This window comes from Excalfactoria chinensis, chromosome 4, assembly GCF_039878825.1.
Source record: "Excalfactoria chinensis isolate bCotChi1 chromosome 4, bCotChi1.hap2, whole genome shotgun sequence".
NCBI classification, from domain to species: Eukaryota; Metazoa; Chordata; class Aves; order Galliformes; family Phasianidae; genus Excalfactoria; species Excalfactoria chinensis.
Window position 1 is genome coordinate 79,302,737 of NC_092828.1, and position 18,213 is coordinate 79,320,949.

The 18,213-nt window shown below is 36.9% G+C and overlaps 1 protein-coding gene across 4 annotated transcripts in view; it reads left to right on the top strand.

Annotated features, from left to right (window-relative positions):
• Positions 1-18,213, top strand: part of PCDH11X (protocadherin 11 X-linked) — a 670,304-nt gene that overhangs the window by 34,177 nt on the left and 617,914 nt on the right. For all 4 annotated transcript variants that reach the window (XM_072334234.1, XM_072334233.1, XM_072334232.1 and 1 more), the window contains one exon: positions 13,521-14,104. In XM_072334234.1, coding sequence (XP_072190335.1) covers positions 13,565-14,104 — 540 coding nt within the window. In that variant the 5' untranslated portion in view covers positions 13,521-13,564. The remainder of the gene's footprint in view (positions 1-13,520; positions 14,105-18,213) is intronic.

An 18,213-nucleotide genomic window follows, 5' to 3' on the forward strand; every position in this document is an offset into this window, starting at 1 on the left:
GAAAAAGCTGAGTATCTCATATTCAAGAACTTTGCAGGAAATTGTCAAAATCCCACAGAAAAAAAATCTTAATTTTCCCATTTTGGGAGTTTTGTAACAGGATAAAATTGTTTTGAAATCCAGTCAAGCAAGTGAACTGTTAATTCTTGCAGAACTTTTAGGACCATTATAGAGTACTTGTTATTGTTAGGCACTAGGTGGCCTGCTTGCTAAAACATAATAATATAGACTTATACAAAGACAATTTGCAAAAGCTCTGCATGAAAATGAGTAAGTAAAAATGCACCTTTCATTTTCATCTGCAAAGTAACGCACGATGAGAATCTAAAGATAGCAGAACATGCCTAAACTTAGTGCGCACTTATTTTATTTTTTTCTTGCAGATAGTTAATATTTAGTTCCTTTCTGTATGTCATTCATATTTGCAGTGAAAATATTGTTCTCTCACCCTGCAGTGTCTTACCAGTGCTGACATCACTGAGACATCCACCTGTGTGTGGCTTTTTTTCTCCTCACTACCACAGAATGTTGAAGTTGTACACAGAGAGAAATGATACTGATTTGTTTATTCTCAAAGCAAAAGTTCTTGGTTCTTCTGTGGAAAAAACAACATAGGAGGAACATTTGTTTAAGGAACCTGCTTGGATTACTGAATTATGCTCAGAAACTTGAAAAGGGTCAGTATTCTTTATTATTTCTAAAGAGCAAATGTAAAAACTAACAGTTGTTCGCATATACTCTATCTGATCCCAAACAGTGGCCTACAAAACAAAACAAAACAAAACAAAACATTAAACAGTACACAATATAGTATCTCATATCACCTTTAAAAACCTATATATTTGTCAGTAACTGAAGGCTAGAAGTGATCAGTACTTCTTAAATCTTGCAGCCTGAGTCCTGTGCTGGAATAAACCACGATCAACTCAAGCAATTTTATCATTTTCATTTGTGCATTTGTGACTCTTATTAGTATCAGTAAAGATGAGTACTGAGTTGAAATGGCCAGCTTTAGGACATTTTTAAATTGAACAACAAATGGTATATTTTTCTTTATTTAAAATTTTATGTTAGAAACATCTTGGTGACAAGCTATTTAAAAAAAAAAAAATAAATAGTTGTATTGCTCAACTGAATGGTTAAAAACAATTTTGTTTCAATATATTTATTCATATCTTTCTTTTCAAATCAAATGCAAGATTAATGAAATAGCTGATATTCTAATGCGTTTTTTGCTGTTGTTGTTGTTTTTGTTTGTTTGTATGTTTTATCTGTCTCTGATGGAATTTTAAATTATTAGTAGCCAAGGAGATTGCAAAGCTCTTACTATTTTCCAGAGAGCACATCTGAGCATAATCTGCATTCCAAACAGCACCATTTTGGTCATCAGCTTGGAAATTCATCTTTTTTTTTTTTTTTTTTTTTTTTTTTTTTTTTTTTTAATAACTGCATTCCCCCAATGTCTCTGTGATAAAACTAACAGGTAATAGACAGTCCATGCACTGATGTCTAATACTATAAGAAAGAAAACAGTGTGACCAGCAAAACTACTTGTTTCATTTTTCTCCTGAAATCTTCTTGAAATCATGTGAATTTAAACAATTCTGATGACAGGATATATAATTTTTTCTAGGACAAATAAATAAATAAATATATTTCAAGGTGATTTTTGTTCTAATCAGAGTAAAAGTAGAACACACTGGCAAATCCCTGGTAGAGCATGCTTGGCATGTTGTGTTTCATGAAGAGTTCTCATTTCTTCTGTAACAAGAAAGCACTGCATGCTGACAGAAGAGAACTACAAGTACTTGTATTTTTGTGGTGTGATCAAAATTGTATGCCTCCGTATTCCAGCCAAGCCTGAACATAAACCTCTTGAACTGATTTGAAAAAATCAGACTTGGCAGTATTCCTTGGATTACAGAGAATGATTTTCCATTTGAAACAATGCAGCATTCATCCACACTGTGCATTGGGGGATAATAATCTCCTCAAACTGTCAGAAAAAGAAAAAAAATAAAAATAAAAAGTTATATGTGGCATACAACCAAATAAATAAATAAATCTCATCACTAATGCTGGTGTTGGCAGTAGTCAATAGATAGATAACATGCATACTTGTACTGATGCATAGAAACACATCACTATGAGACACTGTGCTGCCTCTAGGAAACCAATGTCTCTAGTTATGAGAAAATGGGTTTCATATGCAGTCACGTAAAACACAGCAGAGTTGTGTTGGACAAATAGGGCTGCAGATCCCATGGAGAAGTAAGATAATATATCACTCTTCTTAATAGTCTCTGGTTGGAGAATATTCAAAATACATTGTAATACTTTGCAGTATAAATGGGACTAAAGTCATTAAATTCCAGCAAAATATTCCGGCAGTCTTGTTAAGCCATCTGATATTTTCGTCCTAATAATTATGTTGTTACAGAAATTGTGGCTACTTTTAAATACAATAATGCTACAATACTTCCAATCCCTGTAGCTGAACTCTTCTCTCGGAAATTTGCTCCAGGGCACTTAATACATATCACAGCTGATTTAACATTGTAACCATGATGGATTTTTGTAAGATAATAGCAAATTTTCTTTACTAAACACTTTTGGTTTGAATTTTGAAAATTCTGAGCACCTATAATTTTACTGGAAGTCATTAGGAGGTCTGACTGACTGTTATATAAACATTGTCAGGGGTTAAAGATTTAAAATATTATTTTCTCTATTCACTTAATCACAGATTAATATTTCGAATTCTATCACCAGAAATTGATGGACCACTAAATCTTAGCACTGTTGTTCTTATCCGTCGTGAAGCAACGTATAATTATGTCCTCATGTCATTTGCGTTGATCTTACTTAAGTCATTCTCAATAGCTTCTCAGTATAGAGAAAAACATAAATTTTCTTGGTAGGTCTCAGATTTGGAGGTTTAATTAGCTGATGAAAAGGAATAATCTCCAGAAATAACTGAAAAGTCTCTGGTCATTTTTTGTGAAACAGTGAGTGTTATCATGAGAACCAGGATGAAACTCAAAATGATGCCAGCATTTAATACAATCCTATGTTACTTGAAGATTCTCTGTGTTGTGATTGCTTCAGCTAATTGGTCAGTATGTGCTTTCTGGGGTTTTGGGTTTTTTTTTTTTGTTTTTTTTTTGGGGGGGGGTTTTTTTTTGGTTTTTTTTTTTTTTTTCCTTTGAACATTAGCTTTATTTGGGGGTGAAGTCACTTCATTTATATGGAGAATCAGCTTTTTCACACGAGTCTGTGGAGCATAGGCATGACTTGGAGACAAAACACTGGAAGAATTTATATCTATTTTAAATTATAATCATTGTTCACATTAATCTCTTTGTTTTGTTTTGTTTTGTTTTGTTTTGTTTTTCCTCACATAGTTCCTTCTTTTGAGAACCAATATTCCATTAAGAAAAAAAAAAAAAAAAAAAAAAAAAAAAAAAAAAGAACAAGAAAAAGAAAAGAAAAGTTCTGTGTGGTGTACCAGGAAAGGTAAAACACGTCACAGGTCCATAGTACTCTGTCAGACAATGTGCTTCAATATGACTTTTAACAGCTTTTTCATGAATATCAGTGACCTACAGGACTCTGAAACACCAACATATGCTGCTCTCACTAAGATTGTGGAGTTCTTTTTGTCCCATTAAAAACTTTTGGAAACCATTCATCTTATTGCACTAAGTCAGAAGAATGTAGAAGGCATGACAAATAATACTCCTTTCTGTTACAGCATACAAGTTGCTGTCTATATCATATCCCTTGTGTCTAAATGTTTTGTGATTCTGTGATCATTGGCAGTAGGCTGGCCTCACCGAGTGAACGAACATGTGTATTTCTAGACAGAAAAACTTTGTACTTTCTAAAACCTCTTTTATTTCATTGTAATTGTTAACACTTTTCAGTGAGAAGGCAGTGACAAAATGCAACTTGAATTTCTATTACTTCAGTGCAGTTTCATAGGAAGGAGCCATAGTGTCTTCAAAAACTTATGGAACTTGGCAAAACTTACATTTATTTTCTTTTTCTGAGACTTTGTTAAGCATCTGGTTTACCATGACAGGCTGTAATTGTGAGTATAGCTTGTTTAGAACTGGCTTAACATTTGTAATAAAATGTAAAATGAACTATTCAATGCAGACACATAACAGTATGTAAATATTTAATAAAGTTCTGCTGCTGAGATGTGTGGGCTCTCTCACATTACACTTAAGATAATCCATCCAAAGCAACAGTTCTGGCACATTTTGTAAATCCTGAAGGAGATGCCATTGATTTCAGTGGACTTGAATCGATTTAGGAAATTTGAATCAACAGGACATTCTCTGCCACCTGGCACATCAAATTACTGCAGCACTTTTTTTTTTTTTTTTTTTTTTTTTTTTTTTTTTTTTTTTTTTGAGAAGCAATCCATGTGTCTGCAATCTCTGGAGCAGTTTGGGGCTCTGTCAGGTTGAGAAGAGCTCTAGAAATTATTTTTCCCAGGAGAGTGAGAGGACTGCAATGCTGTGTGCTCTTTTTATTTCTACTTTAAAAACGGGAAAATATTTTTAATTGTATCTATAGAAACTACATAATTTTCGAGTTTTTTTTTTTTTTTTCTTATGTAACAAAAATGCATTATACATTTTACTAATAAGAGAAAAAAAATGCAAAAATTTATACTAATTCACCTGTCAAAAGCTGGCATATCTTTATTAGTCATGCATATGGTAATACTGAGTCATTAACAGTTCAGTCCTACGCCACTGGTATATAAAGTATTAAACAAAACTTTGTTGCAATTCCTGCCTATGTTCCAATGCCTCTTCTGATTAAAAGCTACATCAAACATTAAGAAAGCACAATTTTGCAGTAATTGGAGTATAAAATAGCCATTACTGCTACTGCTGGCTTTGATTATAGTTGTGTTACCAACTGAAGTAAAGGTTGCTGTATGATACAAAGGTATAGCAAGGAGAGAATTCCTCAGGCCAAGAAGGACAGGTAGCTAAAAACAGTTGTGCCAGATGGAAATAATGGTATTGCCTAATGTGACTTGTGGAAGAGCATCAGAGACTAGCGTGTGTTGTTCATGACGTGGATAGGAATATGTGAAGCTTGACATTAATCCTGTTAACTTTAACAAACTCAGGTCAGACTCAGACACTATTTGTCTCGCACTTAATAAATCACAAGAAATCTTATTACAAGCAGATTTTCATTTCCTTTTAGATGCTTATTAAAGGGAGAAGGGTGGTTCATTTTTTCCTCACAGTTTTTTTTTTACGTCTGCCTAGCGCAGACGTAAAAAAAAAAAAAAAAAAAAAAAAAAAAAAAAAAAAAAAGTTTTGCTTTCTCTCCTATGAAAGGTGCGTGCTTCTGACTTTTAGGTTCTTATGGACCTTATCACCAGGGGGGTTGGCTCTGTCTTTGCAAAAAGCCATGTTCACATGTTCTCTCAGAATCTTTTGCATTTCATTCTGCCATGTTTTATTGGTGCTGGGATGAACAAGCTGCTGCTTGCTTCCCAAGCACTTGGGCCCATTGGTAACTTCAGAGACTGTTTCTTCTGCTGTGCAGTTTGTGCCTGTGTGTGTGACATTCTTACAGCTTCTAAGCTTGTGTTTACATTTATTATTTATAGATATTTATTCTTTTGTGCTGTATCTGCATGACAGTTTCGGACAAGCATGCTGATTAGGCTGTTAATTGGTGAGAATTATACGCTGATCTATGGAATACATCTTTTGCTTTATGCTTTGTGCTTTCAACTTTTGAGCGGTGCCTTCTAGTTTGAATCTCATTTCCATTTCAGCTATCTGCAAAAAGGACAAAAAAATCCCATATGAGAACAGGTAACTATGCTGCCAGTGAGTGAAGGATGTGTTGTTCTTGCCAAAGTGATTGGGCAGGATCTAGGGCACCATTAAAGTTTGCTTTCTTTCCGTATTGTGTAAACTTCTGCTTAAAGGCAGTGGGCTGCATAGGAGCCATTTTGGTTCTTGAGAAGTTTTTTTCAAGTGAATTTAAAAGTACCTGAACTATTTTCTTACATTTTACTGAGAAATAAGAAAATAAGCATATGGTCTTTGATTCTTAGCCAGTTGTTAATTATAATCTTCAGTAATGAATTTTTTTAGGTAAGGACTGTGTAACTGTATAAAGATTTTTTGGAATGTGTGGTCATTTCTGAGCCTGTCAGCATCATTAATGAAGCAGAAGTGTGAATTTCTAGACAGTCTGAGGGGAGGCTGGAATAAACAAATATTACAGTGTGTTTTAAGAATGCTTTCTTAGTGCAGTGTACTGGTTCTCCATCCTGATGGCACACTAATTACTTGCTGAACAGGCAATATGGAGAAAGTTCAGCAGTCTTTTCCTTTTAGGCTGGTGGGAATACTCTAAGAACATGTTAAAAAATCTGAGAGTGACTTCACAGGAAGCTTATGCTTTTGGGAATGTATCATGAGAGAGTAATTGATGGAAATATGAAAGTTTAACCGATTGAAAAAGTAATTTGTAGAAAAAAGGTAAGGCTGTAATTTTAATTGAAATTTAATACATGAATACTGCAGCCCAGGAGAGCATTTACATTTTTATTTCTTTTCAGAAATGATTCGGCTGGTGCACGATTTCATATATCTTGAATTTAGCAAGAACTTCAAAACATAAGTAGGTTTTCCTTTTAAACTACAGCTCTTTATTTAAAAAAAAAAGAGGCACACGCAAATGTGTATTTATTTCTAAAAGTCTTTAGAACAATGTTTTCACCAGTGGACATTTTGAGAGGCTTATGTTAATGCAGTCAGGTCACCTCAGTGTCTTGTACTGAAAGGGGTTGAGGTAAGAAAGTGGCTCATTTCTGCTAGTCTACAATGGAGAAATGTCATTATGTGTGTGTCTGGACTCTCGTCAGAATTGTATTTACTGTGAGTAGGTAGTAGACAATATAGCATTCAGCTGTAAGCAGTATTCCTGTCTTTATTCAGAAATGCTTGAATTGTTTGGTAGACACTTTGAAGTGTATTTTCCTACTATTCAATAACGAAAGTTATGAACTGGCAGTAAGTCAATAAGGCAGAATGCATTATGTATGAAACAGGTGATATTGACAATCACTGTTTCGAAGGATTTGACACAAATGACTAAAATCAGATTTACTTTCCCTTTTGAATAAATAAAACGTGCTTGAAGTTGAAATGCAATCACATGTTCGTGTAACTTCTTATTGCAGTAGCATGTGCTCTTGTCATTGGCTCATGGATGATACTTTTGCTTGCTTTAGTAGACATCTGATTTTCTTATTTGAGTCATGAGCAGATTTTCAAAGAACAGCTCTAAAGCAAATTTCACTTAATGCAAAGAGGTGTTCACGTGTCAAAACAGGAATAAAAAAAGGCAGTGACACTGTGTATCATGCTATTAATAACTTGGGAGTTTTTTGCAAGTAATTGAGTTTTAGTGACTCTCTCTCTCTCTCTATATATATATATACTTAAAGAGTGATGTTGTGTTAGTTTGGGAGTTGTGTCACTCAGCCCTTTATACATTTATTTGTTTTCTTAGATAGAAACTCTGTTATGTTTAAAATTAAGATATCCAAACTTATCATCAGGGAGATCTTTTTCACTGTCTGTGTCCTCCACCCTTAGCTTTCTGTTCAGCTCTAGAGAAAAACTTTCTGATGCTAACAGCAGGAACAGATGTTTCCTATTGCTGACAGTATGTGAATAAATATCATACTTCTTAATCTCACAGGTTTCTGAAGTTAGTTAAACGATATCTTAAAAGTATTTGCTGAGTAGTTGGTTGATGCATGATCCCAAATGTGTCCTGTGCTTACCATTTTAGTAAAACAGCTTTACGGGGATTCATTTGGAACAATTAGAAGAAATTACTGTTTATGCCAGATACCAGTGTGATTGAGTACACTTTGTCTGTACAGTGTGATTATTGCCTATTGTGTATTTGTAGTTCTGCCCACTGCTTCCAGCATCTTGAGACAAGTTTTAATAAGCACTCTTGCTTCTAGTTGCAGATTAGTATCAGGAATGTAGAATTCTGTTTCAGTAGAAATCTAAGAATTTCTTGTCTTACACACCTTGGCAGTTTCCTTGTGGAGCTACAGGAATCTGCCTTTTTCTCATCAACTTCATTTCTTTAAGGAAATAATGTTTCTTACTGTCTGTGATGGTGCTGGTGGGGGTGGTAAAAAGTAAAATAAACGGGAAAAGAAACAACAGCGAACACTTTGTTTTTAGAACAGTGAGAACCATCCAATAGGACAGTAAGCAAGTTGTGTTTTACGCTCATTTAATTCTTTTGTTGCCTTCAGTGGGCATGGGGTGGTATTTTTCCTGGTGAGACAAATTTCCAGTTCATCACCGGATAAGAATCAAATTAAAGTAACCTAATTGAAGTCAGTACCATCACACTAATAACTGATAGATCAGAGAATAAATCAGTCCCTTAGTGGGTTTAGAGTAAAATCATATAAGGGAATGAATTTGAAAGCCCTGAGAATTGACTGTTTCTCTGTAAGGTAGGTCTACTCTTTGAATATGATAACAAAATGAATAGTGTGGGGAGTGTATTATGCGGGTAAATAGTAAGGGCTGGAAAATAATTTCTCTTTGGAACAGTTTGGAGCATAACAGAAAATTAAGGATGTTTGTTATCATTTGCTCCCTTGGCATTATAAGGAAGAGGGGAATTCCTGTCAGGCTAAAGCTTTACATTATTTTTTCTTGTCGCCAAAGATAATAAGAAATACCAGTAAAAGCTGTTAACTGCCATAAAAATCAGCGAGTTCTTTAAACAAAGCATGATATGTGTGACGAAGAGCGTAGATATTACTTAACCAGTAATGTTGGTGACTCATGGCAAACAAAACCCACAAAAATCTGCAGTACCAGAAAATAGCGTTCCTAGTGATCCAGCAACTGAGATTTACAGAATAAAGTTGTAATCCATACCAACATCAAATGAATTCAAAAACTCCGAAGTACAGTGTGAAAACTTCTCTTATCAGAGAGAGCCTTTGTGAACTATAATAGTTTTCAGTTGCTCAGTCTTTAGTTAAATAGTGTAATAATCATAGTACTGTCTGAAAAAGAGAGTCGGTGATCTTCTGTTTTGAGAAACACAAAATAAAGCCATTTAATTGAGCCTATATAAGGGGTCCCAAGTTGATTAGAAGCAAATGAAAAGGATGTTATAATGAAAAGAAGTGGTATACTAATTCAGTTTGTCCATGTAATTAATATGAATATAATTTTTTTTGTAATATTTAGATATTGTATGAGTTTTGGACTTCAGTGTAATATTCCTAAAGCAATCTATGCTCCATTTATCTTAAAACCTGTTGTTGTTGCTACAAGGTACCATCAGATCACATATATTTATCAAATCTGACCGCAGATATCAAGCAATAGTGCTGCCTTTACTGCCTGTTTACTGCATTTGCTACCGATTTGTGATTTTCCTTAGCAAGATCCATCAGTCCAGTCTTATATTAAGCTATGGGAATCCTGACTGGGTGGGAGCAGGTGGAGTATTGTGTGCAAAGAGTGGGTTTAGATTCTACCTTCAAGTCCATTAGATAGCTGTAATATTTATATTCACTTACCAAGGTATGATTTGATGGCTGCTATTAATAATATTTAGATTATGACACTAATATTTAGTGTACTGAACAAAATAACAACAACCAATCAGGTGTATTTATGAGTATAGATGTTCAGATAAACTATTAGATTCAAATTTGTTTTTTCCCCTCCTGCCTTTCACCTTGTCCACCTGGGTCATTTGCCTTTCAAGTTAAGAATTCAGCAGTACAGAGACAGCAGTGCATTCTTTAGAAAGCTAGATAGCTTGGAAAGCTCAAGGTTACCTCCTGGTAAACAGTTTTGTTTTTAAGTGTTGCCTCTGTTAATTTAATTTTTTTTTTTTTTCACCTTAGAAGCAGAAGTGTTGGAGCTTATAGAAAGTGCTTCAGAGTTGGAGTACTCTGGCCTCTATATTTCAGTCATCAGGAGAGCCTGTTTCCCCACACATACCATCACTGACTTTCTGCTCAGTTCCTTTCATTTTTTCCTTTTAGTATTTTTATCTTCCCTGTCTTTTTGAGTTCACGTCTTTTTCTACCATCTGTTACCATTCACATGCTCTCATTTGACAATTTCTGCTAATGTCCCATTTTATATGGCTCTGTCATCTCTATTTGCAGTTCCTCTTGCCTTCCTTTTCTGCTAAGATTTCAGGATTTTAGAAGTACTTTGATTTTTTAAAGGTCTTTCAGAAATGTGCTTGGTTGATAGCGAGTACCTCCTGCTCCTCTCTTTGCATTGCTGTTGCCATAGTATTCCCATCAGTGCTATGACATAAATGACAGGCAACATACAGCTATGACAATGTAAATAGGTTGCTTAAAGAACAACACTTCCCATGGCATAAGATGTTCCATCATATGTCTAAACAGAAAACTTGACTAATTTTTTTTTTTCCAACTTAAAGGGCTGTGGCTGTTGAACAGTTCTCAAAGGTCCAAAACTTTTCCGAGAACTGATTAGAAAGGCTGGTAAAAACCATTTAAAAAACGTATGTTCTCTAAAACTTCAGGAATTATGAGGTTTTTTTGTTTTGCTTTGTTTTGTTTTTTTCCTTCTGTCTTTTTTTTTGTTTCGTTTTAACTCTTACCATTATGTACTTCATGTCTTTACCAATTTGTTTTTCAGGAAAACCTATGGGAATAACAAACATAGTGACATTACTAGTTATGTCATGATTTACAGTAACAGTGTCTTCCTGTTTCAGTGTTTTACTGTAATTCTTGCAAAACAAAAATAGCTTTAATGGAATGATGCAACATCTGTATCTTTAAATGAAGTGTGGACAAAACATACCTTGTAATGTAATGCTGGGAAGTTCCACTTCTCAGTTTCCTGGCTAACCTACTTGCATATTACAGTCTCTAGCACCTCCATATCTGTATCTCAGTATTCCATACAGGGTACTGTTGTTGTTGTTTTGAGTGGAAACAAAAAAAATTTATTCATTTTTTATAGAATCATATACGAAAAAGTCCTTTTCTGAAATAAGGTCCTTTTGCAGCTTGAGTCTACGTGTGCAATTCCTGTTGCAGGTACAGTGTTTGTTAGAGAGCTGTGGACAACTATAGCAAAGGTAGCTTAGAGCTATTATTAGTTAACTTGGTGTATTTGTATCACCTCAATTCTTTCATTAAATTCATGGTGCTGCTGTAGTGTTACTGTTAATGATAACCAGTATCTGCCGATGACTTGCTCATTTATGTATGTAAATGGCGTTTAATATTGTGATGGATTTACAAAATGGCTGTTTATAGTCTGTTGTTTCTTCACTCTCGAATACCTTTTTAGTGTTGTGTTATGCCGTATGTTGAACTACTCAAGTACTACTAACAAGTCAGTGAATTACTAAAATACTGCAGGTAATGCAGTACCTGTGCCATATAAACCTATCTGGTTTTTACCCATGTCTGTAATCTTGCTCAGGTTAATTGAATAACTCTTCTTGGTAATGACTTTTTTATAAGTGAAGACTTGCAGAATTGGATTTTTCTTACATGTTGTTCGTTACGTATAATCACAAAGCCAGAAAATGCTTTGCAGTTAAATCATGTTGATGTGAAAGATAACACCTTGGGATGTTAGAAGTTGCTTTCTTTATCTGCTACTTGCTCCTACTGAAAAGCAGGTTGCAGAGTTGAAACGGAAGAATTAAATCTGTGTTCTTAATCTGTTTCACTGTGAAGTCAAATGTTTTAATTTAAATTGCTTTGGAAGTGATACTGCTGAAAGGCAGTAACCAAAGGGTGAAGATAAACACTGGCTTTAGGAATTCCTTAAACCAGTGCAGCTTGACCCACGGTTGTAAATCACTCCGTACTATGACAGAGAGTGTGGAGAATAACATCAGAAAAGATATGAAAAAAGTTAATATTTTTTACATAAACAGTGACAGTAACATAAATGGGTGAGTACAGCTATATTTGAAAAAAAGGCACTGAGCTGGTAGGATATGAAATTTCATTACCTACAAAAAGAAATTTACACAGAACTCTTCAACGTTTTCTTACTTAAATAGTATTGTAGATTATCCTGGATTTTGTGAAGGCAGAGTGGTGTAAAGATTAGGTGTGCATGGAAGTATACAGCATGTTTTTCTCTAAAGGTTGTCAGCTAAAGGTATATATCTATAAGTCATCCCATTCTACTTCAGTCCTTCAGTAAATTTAAGGCTGCTAATGATCATGAGAGGAGAATATTTAGTTATTCAGAAATTAGAATGCAAAGTACATAATGTTCTTTTATTCAACTCTAAACAAATCTGTGTTTCACTTTAAAGGTGTTGGTGTCTCAGAGTACTTTGCTTATGTATGAGCAGACTTCACCAGATTTAGAGTTACATTAAGTTTCTTCCAATTCATTCTCCAGAAAAAACATTAAATACCAGAGGGGAAATCCTTCCTCTATAGTCTCTCTCTCTGTGTCTCTCTCTCTCTCTTTTTTTTTTTTTTTTTTTTTTTTTTTTTTTTTTTTTTAAATCAGAGAAAGGACAGTACATCCCACTGTATTGGAGATTAATGGCAAGGATCTGAAATAGAGAGTGTCCATTGGTGTGCTGAGCGATTGGATAACCAAGGCCTCTGCAAGTTTACACTTGCTGCTAGGAAAAATGAGTTAGTTTTAGTGCTAGATTGAAAACTTCCAGTGTTTTGCTGTTCTCTTTCTTTTGTGCTGGAAGTTGTCCACTGTTGTCATGGGTTTTGGTGACAAATGTAAATTTGACTGAATTGTGAAGCAGTTTATTTTCAGAATAAACCAAATCAGACCTTCTCTCCTTAGAGAGTGCTGTATTATGATCCATTTGCTAGAAACTCTTCAGCACATTGGTGGCTGAAGTACACTGAACTGTCTGCTAGTTTTTCTTAAGTTCCTTTATTAAAAACAACAGCAAATAAATTTGGTCAACAGATATAGAATTTCGTCAGCCCCAAACTGGAAGGTAAGGTAAATGAGTGTTCTTAGTTTCCCACCTCTGAGCATGAGATATAAATGCTCTTGTCCCTGAAGATGGTTGCTTGCAAACTCCTTGCATATACTCTTACTGGAGACAAGAAATCGAGGACAAATGGTAGGGGGTTCAAAGGAAAATATTTTCTTCAAAAAGAAAGCCACATCTGAAGCTGGATATTGAAATAATAATTTGCCTTTGTTTTTATTTGTGTTTGTTAGCTCTGGCCCAGTTCCATGATTCATACCTTGAGTTAAGTGAGTAATTTCACGCAAAACTACATGCAAGACATTTTATACGTTTTCTGAAGGACTGTGGAGTCAAATACCATTTTATTAGATGGGTTTTCAATCAGTGCAGCTTGTTTGCTATGGGAAAGCTAGTACTTTCACACCTTCACCATTTACAAATCATAGTATTCTGTATATTCTTAAGATTTTTATCTATTTATTTATTTCCAGCTTCTCCTGGTGTTGTACACGAATATTCATTAGTCAATTTGGAAATGGACTTGCTGTCTGGAACCTACCTCTTGGCAGTCTTATTAGCCTGTATTGTATTTCAGTCTGGAGCACAAGAGAAGAACTATACAGTGCGGGAAGAACTGCCTGAAAATGTCCTCATTGGCAATTTGCTCAAGGATCTTAATTTAACACTGGATCCAGATGTCCCCCTTTCCTCACCACTACAGTTCAAGCTTGTGTATAAGACTGGGGATATACCACTAGTACGAGTGGAAGAGAACACTGGGGAGATATTTACAACTGCAAACCGCATAGACCGAGAGAAGCTGTGCTCTGGCATCTTTAGTGAGAATCGCTGCTTTTATGAGGTGGAGGTGGCCGTTTTGCCTGATGAAGTTTTCAGACTGGTCAAGATCAGATTTCTAATAGAGGATATAAATGACAATGCCCCCCTCTTCCCCTCTACAGTTATTAACATCTCTATCCCTGAAAACACAGCAATTAATTCTCGCTATTCTGTTCCATCTGCCATTGATCCAGACATTGGTGTGAATGGTATTCAACATTATGAACTCCTTAAGGTGAGTGTCTTCCTTTCTAACATTTTATTGTCTGTGTTACTGCTGACCTGCAACTATTGTCAGTCCTCATCAAACCATTAGAAATATGAAACTCTGAATTGTGGTAGTGTTACATTGTAGATATCTCTTGAAATCTTAACCTATGCACCTGAGAGCATTGTTGTTCATCTTGGAGAAAGCACATTGTGTGTGTGTGTGGCTGTGTAACAGTGTGAAACATGCATGTCCTCCTTAATTGTCCACTGATGTTCAAATTATTTGTATAACTTTGGCTAATAATCTTGCACCATCAAGGATATGCTCTCATTGTCACCAGCATAACAGTATAACAATATGTTGCAGTGAGTTCCTCTTGCATGACTGTTATATTTGAACAGTAGTGCTTATCCCAGGAGATTAAGTAATGTGCTTTGTTATAGAGAAGCCACGAAGTAGTAAGATATACTATTCCATTCTGCAATAGTTGTTCTGTCCAAGATTTAATTGCATTTTTCTCTTGCGTGCTTTCTTATCAGATAATTGTTGAGTTATGGTTTTACTGTCTTTAAATAAGACAGTAATTTCACAAAGCATGGAAAGCTTCTGTATATCCCAGAAACTGTTTTCATTGGGAAGACACTGTTTGGAACAGTAGCATCACTGTATTATTCTGTTAAATTCCTAATAGTTTTTACAGTGTTAGTATCAAAAGTGATCAAAAAAAAAAAAAAATAAAAAAGAAGGAGAAGGAAATGATAGAAATGAAGGATACTGTTGAGCAGGCAGGACAGAGCATATAAACAAGGATCCATCCATCATCATGGAAGATTAGAGAGATGAATGAGGAAGGGAAGAGCAGTGTATGAGAATTTTTTTCCATGGGTAACAGTCTTAGGAGGGAGAATGAACACAAAATGTTGTTGCTTGCACTTTCTCCCAAAATGCTTCTCATGCATTCCTCTGTGCCTTTTTTGGGGTTACACTGTGAAGTTACAAATGTCTTCTGATGTGTTAATATTTGCCTTCACCATTTAATTAGCATACAGAAAAGTGGAGGAATGGCAGCATATACAAATGCACAGAGTGAATTTAGCAGGGGTAATGGAACAGTGCTGTGGGGATTTGGGGTGAGCACCGGATATAAAGGCAGAGCAGTGTGCATGGAGGATCTCAGAGGTGGGAGATGATTAGGTATGCATGTCATGTCACTTCACGGAAGCACAAAAGCTGATGCTTTAATATGCATGCAGCAACAGAGTGAATATGTTGCTACATACTTTAGAGAAAGTAATAGCAAATTAACAAGCTGTGCAATGAAGAGAAATCTCTTTAGTTGCATTTCACTTTAAAAAAAAATTAGCTAAAATGCTGCACTGTCTGTACAGACCCAGGACTATTTCTCAGAAAGATAAAGAGATTTTTGACATACCAATTTTCTAAAGACACCAAGCTGCTAACTACAAACTCATCTGTGTAGCTTAGAGGTCTTTAGCACATTTTCAGCAACTCTGTTTTATTTGGAAGAAAACATTCAAATGTTACAGTATTTCCTCCATGGGATAAAGGTTGCATTTAATTGTTGTATTTGGTTTCTTTCAACACAGATTGTTAATTGTATAGGTGGCTAATATACAGATGTTAGCAAAGATGGTAGTAAATGTACAAAGGTTATAAGCAAAAGAGAAACTCACCAGTGGCGATACCTTAGCTGAGGAAGCTGGGGTAGTCTTCACTGAAGAGCAGACTCCGAGAGATGCTGCCTTAGTGAGGGTCAGCCCTTAAATGAGGTCTCAGAGGAGGTGGAGTCGAGCTCCACCCCTTCCGGGAGTACAGCTACATTACTCTCACCTGTGCTACTGCAGCTGACCCCACACTTGCCTCAGCTGATTAATCAGAGGTTTGGGCTGTGATTACCAATCTCCCATACACTCCACCCCTTCACAGCATGAACCAATAATTAGGTGAGTTTTCCCTTGTTACAGAGACCCAATGAGACGCTGATACAATCTCCCGTCACGCTGAATGTTGCTGTTATTCAGATGAAGATTGGATGGGTATTCACAATCTTCCGTGGGCCAGTGCTTGATAGATGTTACTGGAGACAAGCCATCTTAAGGTGCAAATCCATCTGCATTTCATCAGTCCAAATGAATCGTTCTCTGATGGTCCTAGAGGCTTAGAATCTTAAGGGGAGTAATACAAATGTTTCAAGGGTACCAGGAGAGGAAGGTCTGCCCTCGAGGGCAAGATACAGGCCGTATTCTTATCTTGGGTCAATACTTCTGCTTGTACCGGATTATGCCCTGGCCTCCGATACCATCTGGCCAGATATCTGTGGCTGTATAACTATGATAGGTGTCCCTTCAGCAATAAAGACCAGAGTATTGACCACGATGTCAGTAGGCCATGTACCTATCACCGAGGGGGTGACTGAACCTCCCGCCTCCAATAATCTCCCCCAAGATGCAAGTAGGCCACACCACTTGGGTCCTACCTGCACCTTCCAGGGCCAATTTATCTTATGGATTCCTGGTTTTAAATTCTCAGGGGCAGGGAGCAGAAGATTATTTTCATTACCAACCTGTGGTTTTACCTCATTATCAGTACCTGTAATTTGGATCCTAAGAGGGGAGGCTCATATAGTGTACAACATTTTCAGGGCACTGGGTCTGCCATCCCGAAGTCTTTCATTCAGGTCCTGCAGTGTTTCGTATAGTCTTTTTGTCCACCCCTGCAGGGACTAGGAGTCTGTCTTCAGGGCAGCCTTAAGGATACCATTGTAGCATTCAATAAGTCCTGCCCCTGTTGGGTTATACGGCAAGTGGAATTGCCATTCAACGTTGTTCTCTTCTGCCCAGTGCTGTATCATTGCTCCAGTAAAATGAGTCCCTTGGTCACTTGAGGTGTCCCATAGGCAGACATCAATCTATTAAGCACCTTGATGGTATAAGCCTGATTTGCTTTCGGCACTGGATAGGCTTGCAGTAGTCCACTTACAGTGTCAACGCAGATCAGGGCATATCTCGCCCCCTCAGACCGAGGGAGGGGCCCAATGTAATGTGGGATGTTGTTTCAGGCAACGGTCTCGGTCTCATCTTTGAGCAAGCGTCACAATCCTGACGTGCTTGGACGATATCAGATAGTTGTACAGGCAGCCCCCATGCTTTAGCGGCTGCCCACATTATCTTTTGTCCAGCATGCCGTACCTTCTGATGTAACCAACAGGCAACATTTTCGGATTGTGAGTTCTCAATCCATCGAACTCGGGCCAGTGTGTCAGCTTCATTGTTTCCTGGTGACTGCAGGGGTTGATGATCAGAGACATGGTAGACACATACTGTCCTGTGTTTGACTGTATTCCAAATGTCTACCCACATGTCTTTACCCCAAATCGGTCGGGCGTGGATAGTCGATTCCTGGGTAGCCCACTGCGTAATCCACAGAGTAAGCCCCTGGTACACAGCCCAACTATCTGTACAGATGTTCAGGACGCCGTCACCAGGTTCTTTAGTTATGACCATCTACACGGCTCGCAATTCTGCCCATTGGCTGCTCTGACCATCCCCCTCATCAAACCAGATTGTCTCAGTAGAGGGATGGTATGCTATAGCTCGCCACTTGCTCGGGTTGCCTCTGCTGGACCCATCCGTATACCAGGCATCTTCAGGAATAGGATATCTTCCTTCCTGAATGGGACTCTTCTCTGGTGGAGCGACCATTGGTTCTTTTGGTGTATCACTGTGATATGTTACTGGGCCTAGGATTTTCTGTAGTTCTTCTTTAAGTGGAGACAAAGACAGGCGGCTTCTCTGGCTCAGATAGGCAACCCATTGTGCTACCATCTGTGCTTGGGCCACCCCTGTCTTAGGAAGGTGAGTCAAATCTCTTACCCACCCCTGGATTGGTAATGTAGTTATAACTATGACCTCTTCTGTTTGTGTTATTGGCTCTACCGCTTGTAACGCCGAATAGGCAGCCAATAACTGTTTCTCAGTCATGCTATATCTTTCTTCTGCTCCATGCCAAACCTGAGACCAGAATCCAATGGGGGTTCGAACAGAACTCTGGCGTTGCCACAGGCCCCAGTCAAAACCATCCTGGTAACATGAACGTCTAGTTCAGTTGGGAGG